The 23056-nt window shown below is 36.1% G+C and overlaps 1 protein-coding gene across 1 annotated transcript in view; it reads left to right on the top strand.

Moving 5' to 3' along the window:
* The window catches only part of PARD3B (par-3 family cell polarity regulator beta), a 740364-nt gene that overhangs the window by 533506 nt on the left and 183802 nt on the right, over positions 1–23056 (top strand). The window contains exon 18 of the mRNA XM_031961171.1: positions 13066–13368. Within this exon, the coding sequence (XP_031817031.1) occupies positions 13066–13368 (303 nt within the window). The remainder of the gene's footprint in view (positions 1–13065; positions 13369–23056) is intronic.

The raw sequence follows: 23056 nt of genomic DNA, 5'->3' as shown, positions 1-23056 counted from the left end.
CAAGTCAGTAGTCTTTCCTACCATGTAGCTTCCAAAATAATCAATTCTTCTCTTCTGCCTTAATTAAGGATGTCATGGAACCAGTTTCATTAGAACTAATAGTTACATACTCAAGCTATTCAACTAATATTTTCATCATATTTTAATCTGCAAATGTAGCAAAAAAAAAAACCCAATTAACTAGACTTATTAATGAAACTGTTTTTTTTTTCAGTTAGAGTTAAATCACAATAAAACAAGCATTCTTCCAAATGTATCTGAATGCCAAAGTCCATTAAACTGCAGTACCTACAGATTCTTAATCTTGACCTTTAGAATAATGAACTTGTATGATATAGAATCATAAAAAAGAGTTATGTTCACAGTACTTGGAGCAGTCATCTATCCCAGAACAATTCCATTTTCAAGGAAAGAGAGCTTCATTTTATTTTATTTATTTATTTTTTATTTAATAGCCTTTTATTTACAGGTTATATACATGGTAACTTTACAGCGTTAACAATTGCCAAACCTCTTGTTCCAATTTTTCACCTCTTACCCCCCACCCTCTCCCCTAGATGGCAGGATGACCAGTAGATGTTAAATACATTAAAATATAAATTAGATACACAATAAGTATACATGACCAAAACATTATTTTGCTGTATAAAAAGAATCAGACTCTGAAATATTGTACAATTAGCTTGTGAAGGAAATAAAAAATGCAGGTGGGCATAAATATAGGGATTGGGAATTCAATGTAATGGTTTTTAGTCATCTCCCAGAGTTCTTTCTCTGGGCGTAGCTGGTTCAGTTCATTACTGCTCCATTGGAAATGATTTGGTTGATCTCGTTGCTGAGGATGGCCAGGTCCATCAGAACTGGTCATCATATAGTATTGTTGTTGAAGTATATAATGATCTCCTGGTCCTACTCATTTCACTCAACATCAGTTCGTGTAAGTCTCTCCAGGCCTTTCTGAAATCATCCTGTTGGTCATTTCTTACAGAACAGTAATATTCCATAATATTCATATACCACAATTTATTCAGCCATTCTCCAACTGATGGACATCCATTCAGTTTCCAGTTTCTAGCCACTACCAAAAGGGCTGCCACAAACATTCGTGCACATACAGGTCCCTTTCCCTTCTTTATAATCTCTTTGGGATATAAGCCCAGTAGTAACACTGCTGGATCAAAGGGTATGCACAGTTTGATAACTTTTTGAGCATAATTCCAAACTACTCTCCAAAATGGTTGGATTCGTTCACAACTCCACCAACAATGCATCAATGTCCCAGTTTTCCCGCATCCCCTCCAACAATCATCATTATTTTTTCCTGTCATCTTAGCCAATCTGACAGGTATGTAGTGGTATCTTAGAGTTGTCTTAATTTGCATTTCTCTGATTAATAATGACTTGGAGCATCTTTTCATATGACTAGAAATAATTTCAATTTCTTCATCTGAGAATTGTCTGTTCATATCCTTTGACCATTTTTCAATTAGAGAATGGCTTGATTTTTTATAAATTAGAGTTAATTCTCTATATATTTTGGAAACGAGGCCTTTATCAGAACCTTTGACTGTAAAAATATTTTCCCAGTTTATTGCTTCCCTTCTAATCTTGTCTGCATTAGTTTTGTTTGTACAAAAACTTTTCAGTTTGGTATAATCGAAATTTTCTATTTTGTGATCAGTAATGATCTCTAGTTCTGCTTTGGTCATAAAGTCCTTACCCTTCCACAGGTCTGAGAGGTAAACTATCCTGTGTTCCTCTAATTTATTAATAATTTCATTCTTTATGCCTAGGTCATGAACCCATTTTGGCCTTATCTTGGTGTACGGTGTTAAGTGTGGATCAATGCCTAGTTTCTGCCGTATTAGTTTCCAATTTTCCCAGCAATTTTTATCAAACAGTAAGTTCTTATCCCAAAAGCTGGGGTCTTTGGGTTTGTCAGAGACTAGGTTGCTATATTTGTTGACTATTTTATCCCTTCAACCTAACCTATTCCACTGATCAACTAATCTATTCCTTAGCCAATACCATATGGTTTTGGTAACTGCTGCTCCATAATAAAATTTTAGATCTGGTACAGCTAAGCCACTTTCATTTGATTTTCTTTTCATTAATTCCCTTGAAATTCTTGACCTTTTGCCCCTCCATATGAATTTTGTTGTTATTTTTTCTAGGTCATTAAAATAGTTTTTTGGGAGTCTGATTGGTGTAGCGCTAAATAAATAGATTAGTTTAGGTAATATTGTCATCTTTATTATATTTGCTCGCCCTATCCAAGAGCATTTAATATTTTTCCAATTGGTTAGATCAGACTTAATTTGTGTGAAAAGTGGTCTGTAATTTTGCTCATAAAGTTTCTGATTTTCCCTTGGCAGATAGATTCCTAAATATTTTATATTATCAGTAGTTACTTTAAATGGAATTTCTCTTTGTAACTCTGACTGTTGGATTTTGTTAGTGATATATAAGAATGCTGATGACTTATGTGGGTTTATTTTATAACCAGCAACTTTGCTAAAGTTGTAGATTATTTCTAATAACTTTTTAGTAGAATCTCTGGGGTTCTCTAAATATACCATCATGTCGTCGGCAAAGAGTAATAATTTGGTTTCCTCATTGCCTATTCTTATTCCTTTAATCTCTTTCTCAGCTCTTATTGCCAAAGCTAGCGTTTCTAATATAATATTAAATAGTAACGGTGATAGTGGGCAACCTTGTTTCACTCCAGATCTTATTGGGAATGGTTTCAGTTTGTCTCCATTACATATGATGCTTCTGATGGTTTTAAATAGATGCTGCTGATTATTTTAAAGAAAAGTCCATTTATTCCTATAGAGAGCTTCATTTTAAAAGAGTTTTTCAAAAAGAACTAGTTATTACCAGACAATGTGTCCTCATCTCTGGTCCCCAAAATATGCTACTGATTAGTAAGCCAAGAAAGTGGATTAATTTATTTTAGGAAGATTTATGATGCTAAGAATTAGGAAGAGTTTCGTGTTCAATGCTTAATTTATCAGAAAATTTTTATCAGACATTTTAGTCCCCTTAGCATTCTAGTTAATAGAAGTTTTACTCCATTTATTAAAAGCTCATATTCTGAGCCCAGAACTTCATTGTCTGGTGGGACATATGAAATTTACTGACATGTAAAATCTCAATTTGAAAGCTTCAGCGTCTCCTGCCTTCTTTATGTTCACATTAAGATCTCATGAGAATGGTGATTCTGTCCTTGACTTTACTCCTCCTGGTCTGCACCAGATTAAACACACTGCCCAGTGTGACATGCCATTCAGCAGTTGCCTTGTTCCATGAAAGGAATCCTGCTTCACTGAAGACTGATGCCTAGGAAGACCTAAAAATTGACATCTGAATGCAAATTCCATTCATTAAAATCATAATTAATTTATTGAAAGAGAATTGTTATTATTTCAGGGACAAATGAGTATTAGAATATGCATATTATTTTAATGAACAAAGAATCTTTGGAGAGACTTCTATGTTAATTGCAAACAGGACACTCTAGTTCTACTAAGGGAAGTGAGAATGTTATGCATTAAAAAGGCTAAAGATTAGGTCTTTTAAAAGTACCGAAATTAAAAGTACAGGAAATTAGCATTCCATATCCAGGCTTTACCCCACATAATATTGTTAATTGTGAAATGCCAATAACAGACCAGCTACATTGGCTCTCATAGAGACCATGAAAGCAAGAAAAGACAATAACACCGGTATAGATAGTCAAGACAAGAGTCTCTATTGTATTAATGCTCTCCATATTTAAGCCTTAAAAACCACAAAATTACTAAGGAAACATAACGAAATATAAAACATAAGTCAATCAGTGCATGAAGTTAATCAATGTTTTGTATACTGGTAGAAACTAGGCATTCTCTATAAAAAGAGCTTCATCCCCTTGCCATCCTGATTAATGATGCATGCTCAACACTCATTCCTAATTCTTCTCAGTCTTCACCAGTCTTCTGACATTTTGGGGCTGGGGGTTCAAGGAGGGTTCAAAGCCAGGTCAAGATATCCTTGAATCCTGCAGCTAAGTAGGTGTTTCTAGGTAGATATCTTTGCCTGGAGAGACACAGTTAATTAGTTCCATGAAAGCAAAATTCTTTTAATTAACCCATGTTTCTTCCTAAAACAAAAGTCATCTTTTTGTTGGTGATTCCCAGTTGGTCATCAATACTCAAGACTGATCACCACTGATATTCTTCTGCTGATTATGAATGAATTAAAGGTAATGATCATCCAAATGGCAAAGGCAAGATATGTTTGCATAGGATGCAAAGAGAAGAGTAAAGGATGTCATCAGAGAAACATATGATAGAAATTAACAGAATGGGCAGATGGTGCAAGTGAGGAATAACCAATGGACATCCTATATGTTGATATCCTAATGAGTCACCATTGTGGTAAGGCAGCCGAAAAAGCTAATTTAATGTAAGCTGTTTTGAGAGACATCGTGTTAGGGATGATAGAAGTGATGTTGCCCCAGTCAGATCTTGCATAGAGTATTATTTTCAGCTTTGGGTGCCATATTTTGGGAAGGACATTAATAATCTGGAGAGTATCTTGAAGAAACAATCCAGGATAGCAGAGGGCATCAAGATTGTAGCATAAAATCATTTAAAGGACCTTGATATGATTCATGGGAAGAAGACTTTAGGAGAGGCATGACAATTGTATTCAAATATTTGAAGTAAAAAACATGGGATCTAGCTTAAGAAGTCAGGAGGAAAATGATGAGAAAAATAATAGTAGTATCTATCTATTTATGTAGCTATTATCTATTTACATCTATGTAGTTATGTAGTTATATCTGCACATATCTATATCTATTTTCCTATATACTTATATTTAGTTTTTTCTTATAGGTAAGAATATGTTTGTCATTCAAGCATCAGAATTGTGCTTTCTGTAGTAGCGTTTGAATGCTTGGGAGTTCAGCTCAAGAAAGGATCTCAGTGTCTGGTACCTTATCCTGCCAGGTGATTTGCAGAATCCTCCTAAGACAATTCCATTTCCTGGCATGGCGCTGGTATACTGTCCAAGTGTCATGGACATAGAACAATGAGAACAGCATGATGATTTTGTAAGACCTTCAGTTTGGTAGAAGTCTGATAGCTCTTATCACCAATACTTTCCTTCAGAGCTTCCCAAACACTGAGCTAGCTTTGCCAGTGATAATTGACATTATCAATGTATATATTCCTGAAAAGTAAATGGCCAAGGTAAGTGAACTTATCCTCAGTATTCAAAACTTCTCCATTGCTGGAAGCAACGGTTCCACATGTGGATGGTGGAGAACCTGAGTTTTCTTCATGTAAATTGTTAGGCTAAAGTTAGCCCATGAAGCAGAGAAATCGATCCATAGTTAGAAGGTCATTTGTGCCTGAGAGAGTGAGAAAGAATTAGAGGGATCAGATGCAGGTAACTTTTCACTAAATTGGCAGTTAAAAAGAGTAGAGAAATTTTGAAAGTAGCTAGATAGAGAAATTAGGACAGTAGCTAGAGTAGAAGAGTCCAGGGAAAGATTTGCTTAGGATTGGGAAAAGCTAACATGTTTGTAAGAAAATGGAAAAGGGCCAGTGGAGAGAAAGATTGATGATGCCCGAGAGAGAAGGACTGATTTCTGAGGCAGGACCCTCAAGGAGATGTGGGAAGAAATGGGGATCAAGGATTTGTTGTGATTTAGAAATTGGACCCCCAGAATTCTCATAGAGGGATTCTAGGATTTGTTAGAGGTGACAGCTGACATGGCCTGTTTAGTTAAGTGTTTCACACACACACAAATGATACCATTAACATCATTATTAGATTTGACACTGAATCCTTACATTTAGATTCTTCAATATACATTGTAAAACAATGTTTTACCTGTTAGAAGCTGTTCCACCATGTGTTTTCTATTCCTTTCCTTCACCCAATGCAAGGGTTCAGATTTCATTCCCCATATTATCATGTTGTAGTAGTACTGGTTAGAAACCTAAAGGCTTCAAGAATGACAAATTAGAAAAGTCTTAAAGACTTTTAAGCCAGCCCTTCCTGGTAAAACTAGAGACACCCTCTTTCCCCTGTGCTCATATTGCTTTTTAAAAAATTGTTATCAGATGTATCATAAATTTAATGCTGATAAAAGAAAAAAAGAAAGAAAGCTACTTTCATTCCACATTTTTATAGTAGTACGACTAGGAAATGCATGGTTTATTTTTCCCTGAAATAGCTATTCTCAGGGAATCTTTGGATTATAGCCACAGTCTCCTATACCATTTTTCCCTTGCTCCATTTCATTATACAAACACCAATTTTGCCCCATCATTTCCTTTCACAATGTGTAGTGTCAAAGAGAGATGAGCTAGGCATGTTGCCCAATGTTAAACCAACAGATGGATTATATGGATAATAAGATAGATTTCCCATAGACTTTTATAGTAATCTGGTAAGCCAAGGACCAGTTAGATCCAGTGACAAAATGCTGACCCAAACTGGGAATGCATAAATGAAAGATAACAATGGACATGGGTGGTCTGTTACAAATTATAATATGCATTAATAGGTGGGTAGATGAAGGCAAATGAGACATTAAACATACCTACTCAAGCTCTTTCCATGACTTTCCCTAATCTATCATATGTCAAGTATCTATGGTAAGGCAGAACACACACTTTCTATAATTTAATAGGTAATCTTTAAGAATGGCTAAAAAATTCACCACCCTGTAATCCATTTAGTAAGGAACCTCTCCAAACTTAACTGGCTCCATCATCAGAAAACAGACAGCTTGCCTACCACAGGTCCAATGCTATCCTATAAAATTCAAATTTTTCACCCCAAAACTTAAAATCGTCTTCTGGAAACTTAAGATTAAATCTTAGTCTTTCCCACAGAACTTGGACAGGTAAATTCTTAAAAGCAAACTCCTATATCTTTCCCATCCCCTTTATTTCTGTGAGAGTAGATAGGAATTAAGGAATTTTTAGAAATCTTCTCTCCCTGCTTACCTACCACTCTCTAGCTCTTCAGCAGAAAACTTAAGTACTTCTTTGGGTAAATACAGAGGCATAGGGAGGATGCCATGCTCACTTCCTCTGACCACCCATCACCATGACTCAGTGGAAAGAGCACTTGTCTGGTACATTTGTTTCTAGCTCCCATGCAGCATTGCAAAGGCAGCAGGTGTTCAGTAAATGCTGTTGACTGACTGACTCCATCATCAGGCATATATCTGTACTCTAGGGAAGACACTGTGCAATCTGTTCAGGGCATGGATGCACCTAACTCTATGATTAGTGGAGCCAGGGATGACAACCGTAATGGAAAGGGACTGCTGAAAATGCACTGGTTGAATAAGCTGTTTTTGCAGGTCTGAAGGATTTTTTTAACCGCCTGTATATAGTTGCCACATAAATAGAAAGAAAAAATAAGAACCACATCTCTTAAGCCTGTCTTAATTTCTTGCAGTGCCACGAACAACCCTTTGCACAGAAGGCATCTGGTAAATGCAGACAGATTTTAAGAACAAAAGGCCTGCCATTTTATTTACCCATAACCTTGATGCTATGCTAATTGGAGTCTTCCTATGTCCCACTGAAGGGTGGTAGCTCATACATAGTTCATGATACTAGGTTTCTACATAAAGTGTAGTAGGATATTTAGGAAGGTTGGCTTTCAATTCCAAATAAGCAGATAAAATAGTACCAGTTATATGCTATGGTTCTCAGAGTCCCTATTCTTGGCCATATTCCTCCTAGTTCCCTTCAAAAAAGAAAAAAAGCAAGGAAGCAAAGGGGTGGATGCTGGTTGGGTGTGGATTATCAGGTGGCAGAAAAGAAGGACCAAAAATGCTTTGGAGAGACAAGACGGAAACATAACTAGCTTCCTTTCATTCTCTGTGGCTTTTTCCTTTTTCCTCTTCAGGAAGTTATGTCAACCAGCAGTGCTCCAAAGTGAACAGCATGGCAAATACTATTATGGCTAGGGACATCTTAACCGCCCCTGCCCCCCAGAGGTAGAAGCTTCAAAGAAGCCAATTTAGGGTTTTTTAATTAATTTTTTTCAATTAACAAACATTTGCTTTCTTTCTCTTTGACCTCCCCTCCACACTTGGGGAAAATAAAAAACCCTTGTGACAAATTTTTCTGATGCATGGAAAAAGCTTCAAAACAGAGCTATGCAAAAGTGGAATTCCCTTTCCCTGGGTCTTCAAAGACCAAAGACCATGTTTTAAGAATGTTATAATAGGACACTTCTTCAAGTGTGGCGGATTTAGTGGCTTTGGGGAGTCCCTCCATCTCAGAGAATTTATCATCAATAAACACAAATATCTGTCAATGCTCCTAAGATACAGACAAGACATATTTTATGTATTTTTTTCAACAAACATTAACTTTCTTTCCCTCACAACATCTTTTTCACATGGAAAAAGAAAATAGAAAAAACAAACAAAACCTTTCTCACAAAAACATATAATTAAGCAAAACAATTTGCTACATTGCTCATGTCTAGAAATGCATGTCTGTATCTTGAAAACAGATTTTGAAGGTGAAATTTCTACATTTTATTTCCAACTTTTCTAATCCCGCTTCCTTCCCCCAATTTCCAGAAAGATATTGAAAACAGGTGGGAAATGGGAATTGGGGGAAATTAATAAATTAACTAGAATATTGCTTGCCATAGTTTAATATCAACAATAATACTAGTTATAAAACATTTTGAAGCCACTGAATAAAACAGACATTACAGATTTTGCTTGTCCCAGGCAGTCATCCCAGTCTTCTCAAGGGACAGATTATTACAGTTCCTTCCTAAATATTAGTCTGCACATCAGCTCAGAGGGCATCTCTAAAAGGTGTTAAATGTTTAATAGTATTTTGTATAGGGACCCCTGTCTATTGGATTGCTATAGGAAAACTAGTCATTTCTAGAGAAGGTGCTAAACACTCATTAGCACTTTTAGTCTGCTTCAGGGCCAGTTTCACAAGGAGAAAATGAAGTTATTTGCTAAACATTTATGGGCAAAAACTGTATATTTTGGGAATGCCAAGAAAATTTCAAGAACTGTAATCAGTGAGCTACTTTTAACTACAATTGGCTAGTTTTCAAATAGAAAATTTAATAGGTCCAGAATAGGTGTGATTTTTAGGAAAATGTAAATTGCAAATAAAAGATTTCACTAAATTCTATCAAGATGGTAGAATTAAGGATAGGAAGGAGGTAATGGAAGATACCATCAGTGTGATTTTAAAATGTTAACTAAAATGTCTGTCATAAAGTTAGAATAAAGACCAAATTTGCTGTCCAATAAATGACAGTTCATTGTCTACAGGGGAGGCGAGGCTGTCTCTGAAGCCTTGTAGAAGATACTCCTCTTTGCTTGGGTGGGCCCAGAATTTGCCAGGATATTCTCTAATTTAGGCTTAGAATCAAACTAAGTTTCTACAGACCTAACCTACAGTAATAAAATGGGATAAGACTTGGCCCTTTGAACTCATATAAACCATCTAAGTTTGGTCTGATCTGGGGGGGTAACTGTTATGAACTTTACTGAATTACCTGCTCCATGGGATTTGCCTTATTGAAAGCCATCCTGAAAGATACACAGTTGTGTTGTCTAGTGGGAATAAGGGACTTAATGACTAGCATTCTGTTTTTTTTTTAAAAAGTTTTAAAAATAAATAGATATTTTGAAGAAAGAAGCAATTATTTTCTTTTAAAGAATCGACCAATAATATAGGCAGAAGCTAAATTTTAAAATGCCAAGTTTCCTGAACAGAAAAAAGCATAATAGAGGAGAGGTGAGAAATGATGCTGGGGTATCAACTATACAGTTTTCTGAATTGCCACAGAGATACTTTAGATTGACATGAAAAATAGAAAGGACAAGAGAAAGCTCATTGAGAAAGTGTTATAGACTCCTGGACAAGAGTGAGAAAGAAATGAAAAATATTAATGCAGCTAAAGTAGGCCCATTGAAAAGATGGGACATTGATCACAAAGAAGTGCATGTAACCTGGTATTGACTGGTGAGTGTTGTGAAGAAAGGAAGCAATTGTCCCTGAACAGACATGGTTTACATGCTAGTGAAGCTGCATTCATGGGGAAAACTTGAAGAAACTGGGCCCCTTTTCTGGAACAACAACAAAAAAAGAATCATAATGACCTAATCACAGCTTTTGTTGGGGATCGATGGTAGAATAAAATATCCTCTCTGTCAAAAGGGAAAGTTATACAAAAGATATTTTATAATCTTTAAAAACTAAACCATTTCTTTGCCTCAAATTGCTGTGTGGTCATATGTTTCCTTCTCTTCTTTTCCCATCATTCCAACTGATACCCTTAGACCCCCTCAAAAAAGTCCCTATAGACCTCTCCCACTGTTGTCCTGGCTAGAAGCACAAAATAACATGAGAAAGGGAGATGGCTTTCTGGAAAGAGCATTGGATTTGCCATCAGGAAGATTGTGGATTTAAATGATACTTTCTACTTGTGTGATTCTCATCCTCTCATCCTTATTTTCCTCATTTGTAAAATGGAGATAATCATCCCTATTTCACACAGGTATTATGAGGCTCAAATAAGATGACACATTCCTTCAATTCACTTATCCTCCTCCCTAGTAATTTGAGTCAGACTAAAAATTCTTAATTCTTGGGTCTCTTAGTTCCTCAGTCTCTTAAACTCCCATGATCTCTATCTTCTGTCCACCACAACCACACCCAGAAGTATTTGAAATTTAGGTACTAGAATAGTTTTCCATTTCCTCCTCCAGCTCATTTTATAGATAGATCTGAGGCTCACAGATTTATGTGACTTGTCCAAAGTCACATAGCTAGTAAGTGTCTGAGGCCAGATTTAAATGCACAAAGATGTGGTTTTAGCAAACACACAAAAGAATCCTACCCTTTTACCTTATTGATAATTTTAGCTTTATTTGCAATGGAAATCCATCGGTATCATCTTTGTGCATGCAGTAAGTATTCATTGACAATGAGTCTATATTGTCATTGAAAAGATGGCTTTGTTACAGAAATAGATCCGGTTAGCATCTTTACAAGAAAAAAATTCTAAACAAATATCCATGAAGATACTAAGAGGATAGCAGCATCTCTCTACTGGGTAATCTTTCTTTTATCTTAATTCCAAATCCCTTGGAGAATGGAGTTATCTTTCACATATTTTCTTCTGTTCATTAATTACTTAGTTCAGAGTTTAGAGTATGTCATCTGCCAAGAGAAAGGCAATAATCGCCACTGGTATTTTTCATCTGTGTTGACTTGTAGAAATAGTGGCTTAGCCCTATGCCCATATTTTTTTTATTTTCCTTTCCTATCATTTCATACTTGGGGTGAGGGGTGAGGGAGAGTCAGATTCCTCTTCTCTCTGGCAAGGAAGTACTTTGAAAGGTTAGGTATTCTAAAGTGTTCCACAACTTTTAAAGAAGGTTTGATGTTTTTCAAAGAAAACCCAATTCCAATGTGCAATAAAATTGTCTTGTGGTTTTAGAAAGAGAAAAGAGGATGACATTATGGTTTAGCAGACCAGAAACAAAGTGCACCTTCAAAACAACTGTTCAAAAAACAAATGAAAAAAAGCCCACCCTTATCCAATCCCCTGGACACATCTTTGAACTGGGTCCTTTTGGCCTGCAAAAGAATCTTATCTTCATTGACTTCATAGTTTCAAGGTCTGCCATCTTTTTGTTCATTTCCTCTAAGATACATTTCACTTTCTCTTTGGCCTCTTCCACTAGAATTAATAGCATCATCCTTTTTCTCCCTTTACAAAAAATACTTCATTCATACAAAAATGAATTCCTTACCCTGCTTTCTTCTTGATACTATTCACCTCAGACTATCAACAACATTATTATGATTCAATAATATGCTAAAGAACTTTTCTGTTTTAACAAGTAACCAAAAATTTAAGACACCTACTAGTTTGGGGATGAAGTAAAGCCACAGATGGATTTTCAATTCTTCTAAAAAATTTTTCCCCTTTGCTTATTCCCAATAGATTATACAATGGCACCGATTAGCAGAGCATTTTGAAATACCACTTAAGGCTTTATCACAGTGGAGTCCTGCCAGTAATAGTCTTTAATTCACTTATATGTGCCAATTCATCTCTGTCAGGATCCTATTAATTTCCTCCCTGTTTTACTCTGTCCCTAGCCCTTATATAATGAGGCACCGTGCTCCCCATTTATGTAACCAAAAAAATTAAAATCTCTTGTAAATGACTTCTGATCTACTGCTTTTAGTGACCAGGCTGTCTCACCACTTCCTCTTCATGTTTAATTCATCCTCTGCAAGCTCATTTCTCTAGAAGACTACAGGAAGATCAAGGAGCCAAATGGTGAACTCATAGGAAAAGTGTGGGAATGCAGGTTAACTGTTTTAACCTTTGGTCCTGCATTGAGGAATACTTTCCAAAATATCATACCTAAGACACACAAATACAAATACAAATCAGCCACTACTGATTGAATGAGTATTAATGAAAACCAACTTCTTACAATCCTCACTTATCTCTCTTATCAATGGGCAAAATGTCAAAATACCCACAACATCATCATGACATGGGAAGATAAGGAGTTCAGTAGATAGAACTAAAGTCAAGAAGACCTGAATACAAATTTGGCCTCGGATACTTTCTACTTATGTGACTCTATAAAAGTTATTTAATAGCTACCTGCCTCCGTTTTCCTATATAGAAAATGAGGATACTTCCCCAACTACTTCCCAAGGTTGTTGCAAGCATAGCATGATATAATCTTTGTAAAGCACTTTACAAACTTAAAGTACTATTTAAATGCTAGATATTGTCATCATTCTTACATTATCACAAACCAGAAGAACCTGCAAAAAACAGAGGAGGGCCATTAAATCAATACTATGGCTTATGCACCTGGCATTTCTGTTGATGTTGATCTGGGATGAATAGAAAGGGAACAACTAGAGAAACTGAGAGGGGTTTGCATAAATTTTAGGTGCTGGTATAAAATAATTACTGCTGGGCTAAACTCACATCTCTCTTAACTTATTCTGCACTTTTCAGAATTGGAGCCAAACACCAGGAGCTACGAGAAAAGCAGGCAAGAGGGCTTATTGATTATTCCACTGGCCTCATAGGACCTTTTCATGATATGGATGATGATGAAATGGATCCCAATTATGCCCGAGTGAACCATTTCCAGGATACTTATGTACCAGCTGGTGTCTACAGGCCATCATCACCACCAAGTATTGGAGCACTCGGTTACCCACGGGATGGCCCCCCACTATCTCCAGAGAAGGATCACTTGGAGGGGCTTTATGCAAAGATCAACAAGCCTTATCATCCTCAGACTCTTGCTGACAGGTAATGAAACCTTGTGGAAGTTAAGGTAGTCCTTATCCATCAGGGTCACAGATGGGCTGTCTGTGTTCAGTGAGAGTGAGAATTAGACATAGTGATGTGGAATTCTAAAAACAAAACAAAAACAAAAACCCTTCAGTTTTCTGAAAATGATACGCAGCGGCTACCCTAGACAAGGGCTGTGTTTTGACTTAACTTGAAACTGTCAACCATCCAAAAATAAAGCTAATAAATAATAGTAATAAGGCACCATGAATAGACAATAGATGAATTCAGAGAGCAAAGTCCCTGTTGCAAAGAGCTGACAATTTATGCGAGAATATTATGACAGAACTGATAATGACAAATGTTCAAAGAGCATTGGTTTTTTTTTTTTTTCCTCTCAAGAGCCTCACAGTGAAGAGCTTATGCTGAGAAAAGGTGGCTTGAAATCAGGAGTAGGCAAATTAAACACAATGAGTGATGAAATGGAAAGCTGTTCTTTGTGAAGGAGGGAAAGTGAAAGGGGATATGATTAAAAGCTTCTAAAGCAGTATAACTGAGGGCAAATCAGAGGGCCATGAGGGGCAGTAAGGGAGCTTTGTAAACAAACAAAAAAATCTATGAATTTCATCCACAATAAGAACAAAACCTGAACAGCTCTGCATGGATCATCAAAGGTATAATAGCAGATAATCTTAGTCATAGAATAGAATGATGAAACCAAAGATCATTTGTGTTTAGGAAGTAAAGATGTTGAAACAGGAGTGTCATTCTGTGTGCTTGACAGAGAGGAATGAACTGAAATTGATTGTCACATTTAGGACTCATCCAAGAAAATATTAATCAATCCATATTGTAGATGGGGTCCCCAAATTTTGCACACACTAAATGGATTGAAACCCTTTGTTCCATTTTACTTTGGTATATTCCAGCACAAGCTAGGAAGAGGAAAAACATGGCAGGTGGTAGCACCAAACTGTGAGCTTTTACTCCAGAGCAAAAAATAAAAAATAAAAAAGCCTTGTTTTTCCAGATTTCTTTTGGTCCTGACAACCACCCAGTGTTCATTAGTAACCAGCTTTTGTGTGATAGCATGATATATTGCATATGTTTACAGTTTACATTTCCCCAGCTGTGTGATATTATGCACTTTCAATTAGGTTGGGGAGAGGAAAGGAAATCATGGCATTTTTATGCAGACTGTAAAGTATCGCTTCACAAGACTGATTACCTTTCAGAGCCTTTCCAATAACCAAGTGGGAAGGAAAGAGCAATTTTTAATCCTTACTGTCAAGCTTCCAGGTTGATAGTATTAAAGAAAGATGGTCAAGTTTTTCTTTGAGGTAAAAAGAAAATATAAATTCCTGTGACTCAGTGATATAGTCATTAAAAGTAGGCTGCTAATTCATAGCCACCCCTTGATTCACCTGTTAGGAGAAAACCATTTTTATTCTCAAGCCATAATACAAATATATTGTATAAATTCTAGACATGAGATGATGCTGGCCAGGACTGTGGTCTTTAGAATCTTTACTAAACTCACAGAGGTCTCTATCAGTCTGAATCCAGCCACTGACAATACTGAAAGTAGACTTTGCTGGTGAGCTTCTAATCCAGCAAACTTACTGCAACATAAGTACTAATCTATCAGGCCCTTTTCATCTTCGTTGTGTATCTGGAGCTTCCTCTGAAGTTTCTTGAAGGAATTTTAATTTCATCTTTATTGTCAAACTTCTGGATTAACAAAAACTCATCTATTTCAACACCATTATTCTCCCAATGAGGCAAATCATAAATTCGAAAAACCATAATTGCAGGTGATCCAAAAAGCAAGTCAGTCATGGAAGCATAGTGGATGCCAGTGAGCCATAGCGTTATTGCTAATGAAAATTTGCATATAATAAATGACATAAAAGACATCAACGAGCAAAGGTATGATCAGAAAAGGTGGTGAGGGGTTATGAATTTGTGTTAGTAGGTAAGTGAAGGCTTCCAGCATCCCAAGTAATTTTTCTATGGAGGATTATGGGAAGATATAGATAGACAAGAATTCTATAGATTGAGAAAATGTGAATAGTTTCCAAGATACACTGATAGAGGAAGGAAGCATTGCCATGAGATCCTTTTGGTTTATTTGCTTTATTAAAGGATATTGCTTTTATATTACAAACATTTCCAGAATATTGCTATTCTCTGAGAGATCTCTTGTAACAAAGTAAAGCAATTAAGCAAAGTTAACAGTAACAACCTCATCAGAAAGTGCTTGCCACCTCCAACATTTGTAGCAACCCCTGAACTTCTATTTTTAATTTTTTTCAAACGAAGAGAAATCTATTTTCTCTCCCTCCTATCTCCCACTCCATTGGGGGAAAAAAAGAAAATAAAATTGCTTTTAACAGATATGCATAGTCAAGCAAACCAATTCCCTTGTTGTCTGGGAACAGAAATATCTATCTCATTCTGCACCTTAAATCTATCACCTCTCTGTCAGGAGGTAAATAGTACATTTCATCATCGATCCTTTGGTATCATGGATGGTCATTGTATTGATCGTAGTTCTTACAGCTTACAAAGTGGTTTTGTCTTTATATAGTGTCATTGTTATCATATAAGTTGTTCTAGTTATTTCATTTTTCATGAGTTTATAAAAGATCTTAAAACTGTGCATCTTTATAATGTTGACATTATGGTATAAATTGGTCTTCTGATTCTGCTTACTTCCCTCTCCATCAGTACATATTTGATTTTTCACTGTCTCTGAAATTATCTATTCTTTCATTTCTTACAGCATAGTAGTATTCTGTCTCATTCATACCTATTCAGTCACTCTTCTTTCAAGGGAATCACTTTTAGTTTATAGTTTCTTTTGCCACCACAAAAAGAGCTGCTATAGATTTTTTTGTGAATATAAAAACTTTTCCTATTTGTTTGATCTTTCTTAGCATAGGTCTCATGGTGGTATCACTGGGCCAAGAAATCCATCAGAGTTTTGAAATATAATTTTAATTAACATTCACTCCAGAAATGTATTTTAAAAACATCCTAATGAATATGGATTACATATTTGTCTTGGTTGGTAGTGACTTTAAAAAACCTAAAGCTAAAACCATTTTATATAGAGGTTAAAATTATACTATACAGGGAACATAGTAGAATTCAGAATTAGCTTTAAATCTGTCTGATCCCTTCTTATTTCACAAATGAGTTAACTTAGGCTTGGAGAAGATGTGACTTGGCTAAGATCACTAGATTCCCAAAATGCTATTTGTAATTATACTTAAACTCTGATTCTGCTTTGCTTGGATCCTTAGCATTTATTTTTAAACATCATTTTGTATCCACTTTTTGTTCTGTAAGCTTCCCGGTGGCATTTAGCCAAGAAGCAATAAAATTCTAACTTGACTTGGCCATGACTGAATGAATCTGAAAAGGGTGAGTCAGCAAAAAGGATATACTCAGGAGTAATTGGAGAGGAGGCAGATACTAGAAGGAAGCTGCTAGTAAGAGCTGCCACAAAAATACCCTGACTGGCTCCATGGGCTATAGGATGGAAACCCAGGGGCTATGAATACTCCATTCTTGTCATGTGTGCACAACTTGACTCAAAGCAGTTATATCATTTATTTATACTAAAAGTGGTATAAAATTACAATTTCTGTGAGGTAAATGTTCCAAGGAGGTGTTATTCTACACATCTAACCCATTAAAAAATAATTAAGTTACAGCAAGTTGAGTCATACTCAATTGGATTGAGTGATTTATCCATTATTGGGCAGCTAGGTGGCAGTTGATAGAGCCCCGGATCTGGGGTCATAAAAACTTGAATTCAAACATGGCCTTAGATACTAAGTAGGTCTGACCATGAACAAGTTACTTAACTCTATTTGCCTCCGTTTCTCATCTGTAAAATGAGCTGGAGTAGGAAATGGCAAACCCCGCCAGTATCTCTGCAAGAAAACCCCAAATAGGGTCACAAAGAGTTCAACACAACTAATTAACAAATGTACAAAACCCTGATCAAATCATGTTTCCTAAAATTTTACAGTATACCAAAATAATATAAATACAAAAGACAAACACAAATAAAAGACAAAAATTATAATTTATTTATAATATAAATATTAATCCTTTCCTCAACATCGATGCTTACTACATGGTAATGTACTCTATGTTTTTAACAAGTGAGGAAGAATGAGAAATAAGGTAGATAAGCTTAAAAAACATAGATTATAGAATTACATGGATTATATTCAAGAATTCCCTCTGCCATGGCTGACCAGGGGTTATTTAGTCTCATTGTGAGCAATTCCAGTGAAGGAGAGTCCCTGCCCTTTTGAGGCATTGCCATCTACTTTTGAATAGACCTATCTGTGTATTTTCATTGTGACTTTATTAAAGACATTTTTAAAAACTGAAATATATAAATAACATGCTTTTCTTATTACATGTCAGCAAAATCATAGGTTCAAATGAGAAGGACAGAGACAGAGCGACAAAGACAAGAGAGACAAAGAGAATCTGTCCTTATGCAAAGATTCTTAACTGGAACATCTGAAGTTTTAGACTTCTCTTCTAACATATTAATAACTATTTCAACAGAATGCATATCTTTTATAATCCAATGTATTTTATTTTATGCATTTAAAGAGTCCCTGGGCTTCCCCAAACTTTCAAAGGATCCATGGCACAAAAATTCCTAAAAACACCTGCCTATATTAAGAGAATATTTTTCTCCCTTTTCCTTCTACCTGTGGATCCTAATTATGCAATCTAGAGCAACATAACATAAATGTGATAATTTATATATATATATATATTTGCTGAGGCAATTGGGGTTAAGTGACTTGCCCAGGGTCACACAGCTAGTGAACATTAAGTATTTGAGACCAGATTTGAACTCAGGTCCATCTGACTTCAGGATCAGTGCTCTATTCACTGTACTACCTAGCTGCCCTTAAAGTATGATTCTTAAGAAACAAAATCATAAGATTTTATGGTTGTTCAGTAATTACAGTCATATCAAATCTTTATCACCTCATATGGGGTTTTCTTGGCAGGAATACAGTCTTGTCTGATTCTTTATAACCCCATTTCTTTGTAAAGATACTGGTTTGCTATTTCCTTATGTAGCTCATTTTACACATGAGTAAACTGAGGCAAACATGGTTTAGTGACCTTCCTAGTGTCATACAGCTAGTAAGTGTCTGAGGTCAGATTTGAATTTTAGAAGCTGAATCTTCCTGATTCCAAGCCTAGAACTCTACCTACTGTGTCACCCAGTTGCCTTAATTCCCACTTTATAGATAAGGAAATGTCAACAGATACAGATTAAGTGACCTGCCCAAAGTCACAAAGTTAGTAATCATCTGGAGCTGGATTTGAATTTGGGTTGTATAGGAACCAGACTTCTTGACTCCAAACCCAAAACTCTGTACCACCTAGCCAATTCTTTACATCAGAATACATTCCCAACTGCTGATGTATTGGTAGCATTATCTATATGTATGAAATAAATGGTTTTATACATAGGAATCTCTGGTATACACCGGGTGGCAGTGATAGAGTGGTGGGCCTGGAGTGGAAGACTTATCTTCATGACTTCAAATCCAACCTCAGACACTTATTAACTGTGTGACCCTGGGCAAGTCATTGAACTCTGTTCACCTCAGTTCTTCATCTGTAAAATGATCTAGAGAAGGAAATAGCATACCCTCCAGTATTTATGCCAAGAAAATCCCAAATGGGATCATGGAGAATTAAACCCATCTGAACAATAACAGGCATAGAAACCTACTTTTGCCAGCTTTATTTCATAAATTCATAGTTCACAATTCATAGCTAGATGACCCTAAATTTCTTTGCTTTCCAAAGGCTATCATATTTCTTGGATTTCCAAGAGTTTAAGACAAGGTTGCATGATATTTATCAAGCAAGTAAATTAATTTCCTGTGATAAATGGAAAACTTTCCAGGAATATCAACTACTTTTTCTGCCTCCCTCCTCCCCCAAAAAGAAGAGAAGACATAAATGAATTCTTTGAATCATTAGGCAAATAGATATCCAAGTTCAGTCTTGGGTCAGTAATTAAATCATGGGTTAGAGAACTTTTTTTAGCTCAGAGATAAACTGTTTCATTCATTTCACTAAGTTTTAATGAGATCTTTTAAATATAAGTGACTGGAAACCATTCATTTTCCAGAAGTTTAAAAAAAACCCTGAAAATTAATGGTCAAGGAAATCCTGGGCTAAAGGTGCTGAAGGAAAGCAGAAGTGTTAAGAGAAAAGCTTTGGGATGAGGTGTTAATCATACAAGAAAATCCAGGTGTGAACACCACCTTCTGTTCTTGGGGGAAAACAGAATCATTGATATTTCTTCACCAAAAAATTTTTTGTTCATTTCCAAGGTTAAGCATTTCATTTAGTAGTAGATCTGTCATGCAATCTAGCATTCTGTGTTCTGTGTCTGCCATAATCCCTTCCCCCAAAAGACCTCTCTCCACCTTTTTCCCTTAAGTTGTTTCCCCTCTCTCTCTCTCTCTCTCTCTCTCTTTCTCCTCTCCTCTCCTCTCTCTCTCTCTCTCTCTTCTTCTTTCTCTCTCTTGTGATTTTTCCATGTTAATTTTATTTCAGATTAATGACTTTTGAGCTCTCACCTCTGACTCTTGATGTAGTGTGCAGGGACTTGAACAGTGAATAAAGTAAATGGCTTAGAGAAGTGTATTTTTTTTCAGTTCCAACAAACAGAACAAGGATGAGCTCATTTCAGTCTGGGAATCCCAGTTATAAGTGTCATCACCATGGAGAATTAAAATTCATCAGTTGAACCAAGCAATCAGGGATTTTTTTTGTCAAAGAATGTATTATCATCAATTTTTAAAATGACTTTTAAACAATAATGAGAATCCTCTTAATGAAAGAATCTCCATGGCTAGATAAGTGCTAATAATAACGCATATACCATTAACTGTACTTTCCTCACATCTCTTCCTCCTAAAATTTGATATTCTCATTAATTTTTTTCTTTCCTCTGGGATCCCCACTCATGGGATTGCACAAATTCTCTTCCCTTGCCCTGGCAACTTACAGTGATACCAAGTACAGGCCCCCTTCCTTTGTAGCTTACATATAAAATAAGACATAAAATAATTGGTGGGTGACAAAGATGATAAATTATCACACCAATCCCCTTTGCCATGGTCACCCATTAGGAAAGATGGAAGGAAAGCTTACCACCCTACGTTGCTCTGATTTGTTTAAGCAACCATTTATGCAGATCCTGGAGTCTAATAACTAGTCCATAGCTTGTGTTTATATGTGTTTACTTGTTCAAAGGAGCTGAAAGTGCTTTAGAAAACATTCATCTCATAAATCCCCACGACAGCTTTGTGAGGTAGAAGGAAATGGAAGGGAGGGCTTTATGATTATCACCCTTTTGACATCTAGGGATAGAGGGGCAAAAAAGGAAGAAGCAACATAATAAGAACACATGCAGCTAGTCCTGCCTCTCAAAATAGGACTTCTACTATGAAGAATTAATAATGATGATGTGCTGTCCTCCAACTCAGAAAGAGATAGTACTGTCAACTGAGATCCTGAATTCAAGTGATGCTTCTTCCTCTCCCTACCTGTGGAATCTTGGACTCCTTTGTCCTTCAGTTTACCTCATTTGTCAAACTGAATTATTGGACTTCAGAACTTAACAATCCCTTACAGCCCTCTGTCATTCAAGGAGTCTATAGCATATGCGTTCAATTTTTTTTAATTTTTTTTTTTTATTTTTACTCAGCTTTTTTTGTGACCTGTGGTTTGCATAAGTGTACTGGGCCACGGCATATACCTTTTCATTACAGCCTTTGCCTGCATTAAGAATTAATTCCAGAGGGCCCTGCTTATAATTTCTCCATTTAATGCAACGTGTAATCAAGAACAGGTCAATGTTAGGTCAATTCTTCCCCCATATGTATCTTTTCAAATAATAAATAATCAGGAGAATTGGAAAGGGGCATCAAAAAGATAGTTTCAATGTTAGCTCTCATAAATAACCAATTTCCTAAATAGGCATTTTAATATTTATATGCTATGAAATTTCTTCCCCCACCCCTCGGACTGATATGAAGTATCCAGAAATAGAATGTAAATGCTACCATTTTGCATTAGGCTTTTAATCAGTCCTGGGAAAAGCATCCTCGCTTACCTCCAGTTTGGTAATACTTTGGTCCCATCCTGTCTAAATGGCCCTGATCTATATGATTTAAATAGGAAAACATGAAGAAGAATCATACAGAATAATAGCTTCTAGAGAGGGGTGTCTGTTGGCAATAATGAAATTAGTATACCATTAACCATTCACGGGCTCATAAGATCATAGATCTAGGGCTGAAGGCCTTCAGAGGCGATCTATTCCAATCCTCTTCTTTTTTATGTGAGTAATCGGAGGCCAGCCCAAGGTTAGCTAGTGTCAACAGTGGGATTTGGATTTAAAACTTTCAACTTCAGAGCCAGTGTTGTTTCCACTTGTGCCATTCCAAATATTAAAGCATACATCAAAGAGACTGCAAGGGAGATTCTCTTCTTAATATTAACATTACAAATATGGTAGCTGGGGTTATCTGAGGTAACTAGGGTGATCTCCTGGGGTTTCTGAACCACATGCCTTTGAGCTAGCACACTCTATCATCTTGTCCTACTCTTTCTCTGCTAATCTTCAGCATCACCATTAGGATTCACAAGCCTATAGCAATCTCTAACTTAGGTGGAACCAACCCTAGAGAATTAGAATCCCTCAGTATCTTCTTCCCTCCCACTCAGTCAATATGAATGTTTTTGGATAGCACTACCAGGAATGGAATATATACTAGACTACGGGAGGAGATGTTATCATGTCTGTATTAGCTTATGCCTTGGTGGGCCCCATCAGTCAAGTAACATTCCAACTTTAATCTTTTCTTTCTTTTATCTGTCCCCCTGAATCTTGGGCTTCAGTTTTTCACATTCCAATTTTGTTTCATCTCACCTTCCAGGAGATGACCAGGCAAGGACCATGTGCATAAGTTCATTTGTCTCTTTTGTAACTGGGACCTAAGAATGTCTAGAGAGGAATAGAAATGAATGCAACTTCTTTGGACATGAAGGACATAATAATCCTTATTATAGTTATGATTATCATTGTAGCATTTGTATAGTGATTTAAGAAATGCAAAGTGTTTTACATATGTTATCTCATTTGATCCTCACAAAAGCTTGTCAGATAATCACTATTATTATCTCCATTTTATAAATCGGAAAACTGAGGCAAATAGAGGTTAAATGACTTGCTTGTACTCATACAGTTAATAAATGTATGAAGCCGGATTTGACCCTAGCTCCTCCTGATTCCAAGTCTACTACACTATCACCATATATTTTTTGTGATGCTAAAGAAATCTATATACATGCTGATTTCCAGTCAGCCTACTGTTTATGGAATCTAATAACTCATAACTTCCAAGTCTCAAAATTGTGATGCACCAGTGAATGTAATACAGAGAAACTAATAGTTTTCTATAACAATCTTCTCAACATCTAAATCATGGAATAGCTGTCAACTTTTATATATTCTACCAGATTATTTCTAATATGAAAGGATTTTACCAGAACTGGTTATATTGCAGATAAAGAGATAGAGATGGTGAGAGATCTCAGATGAGGAAGCACCCTCTACAACTATAAG

The sequence above is a fragment of the Sarcophilus harrisii genome, chromosome 3, assembly GCF_902635505.1.
Source record: "Sarcophilus harrisii chromosome 3, mSarHar1.11, whole genome shotgun sequence".
Lineage (NCBI taxonomy): Eukaryota > Metazoa > Chordata > Mammalia > Dasyuromorphia > Dasyuridae > Sarcophilus > Sarcophilus harrisii.
This window is presented reverse-complemented; position numbering and strand designations above follow the sequence as displayed.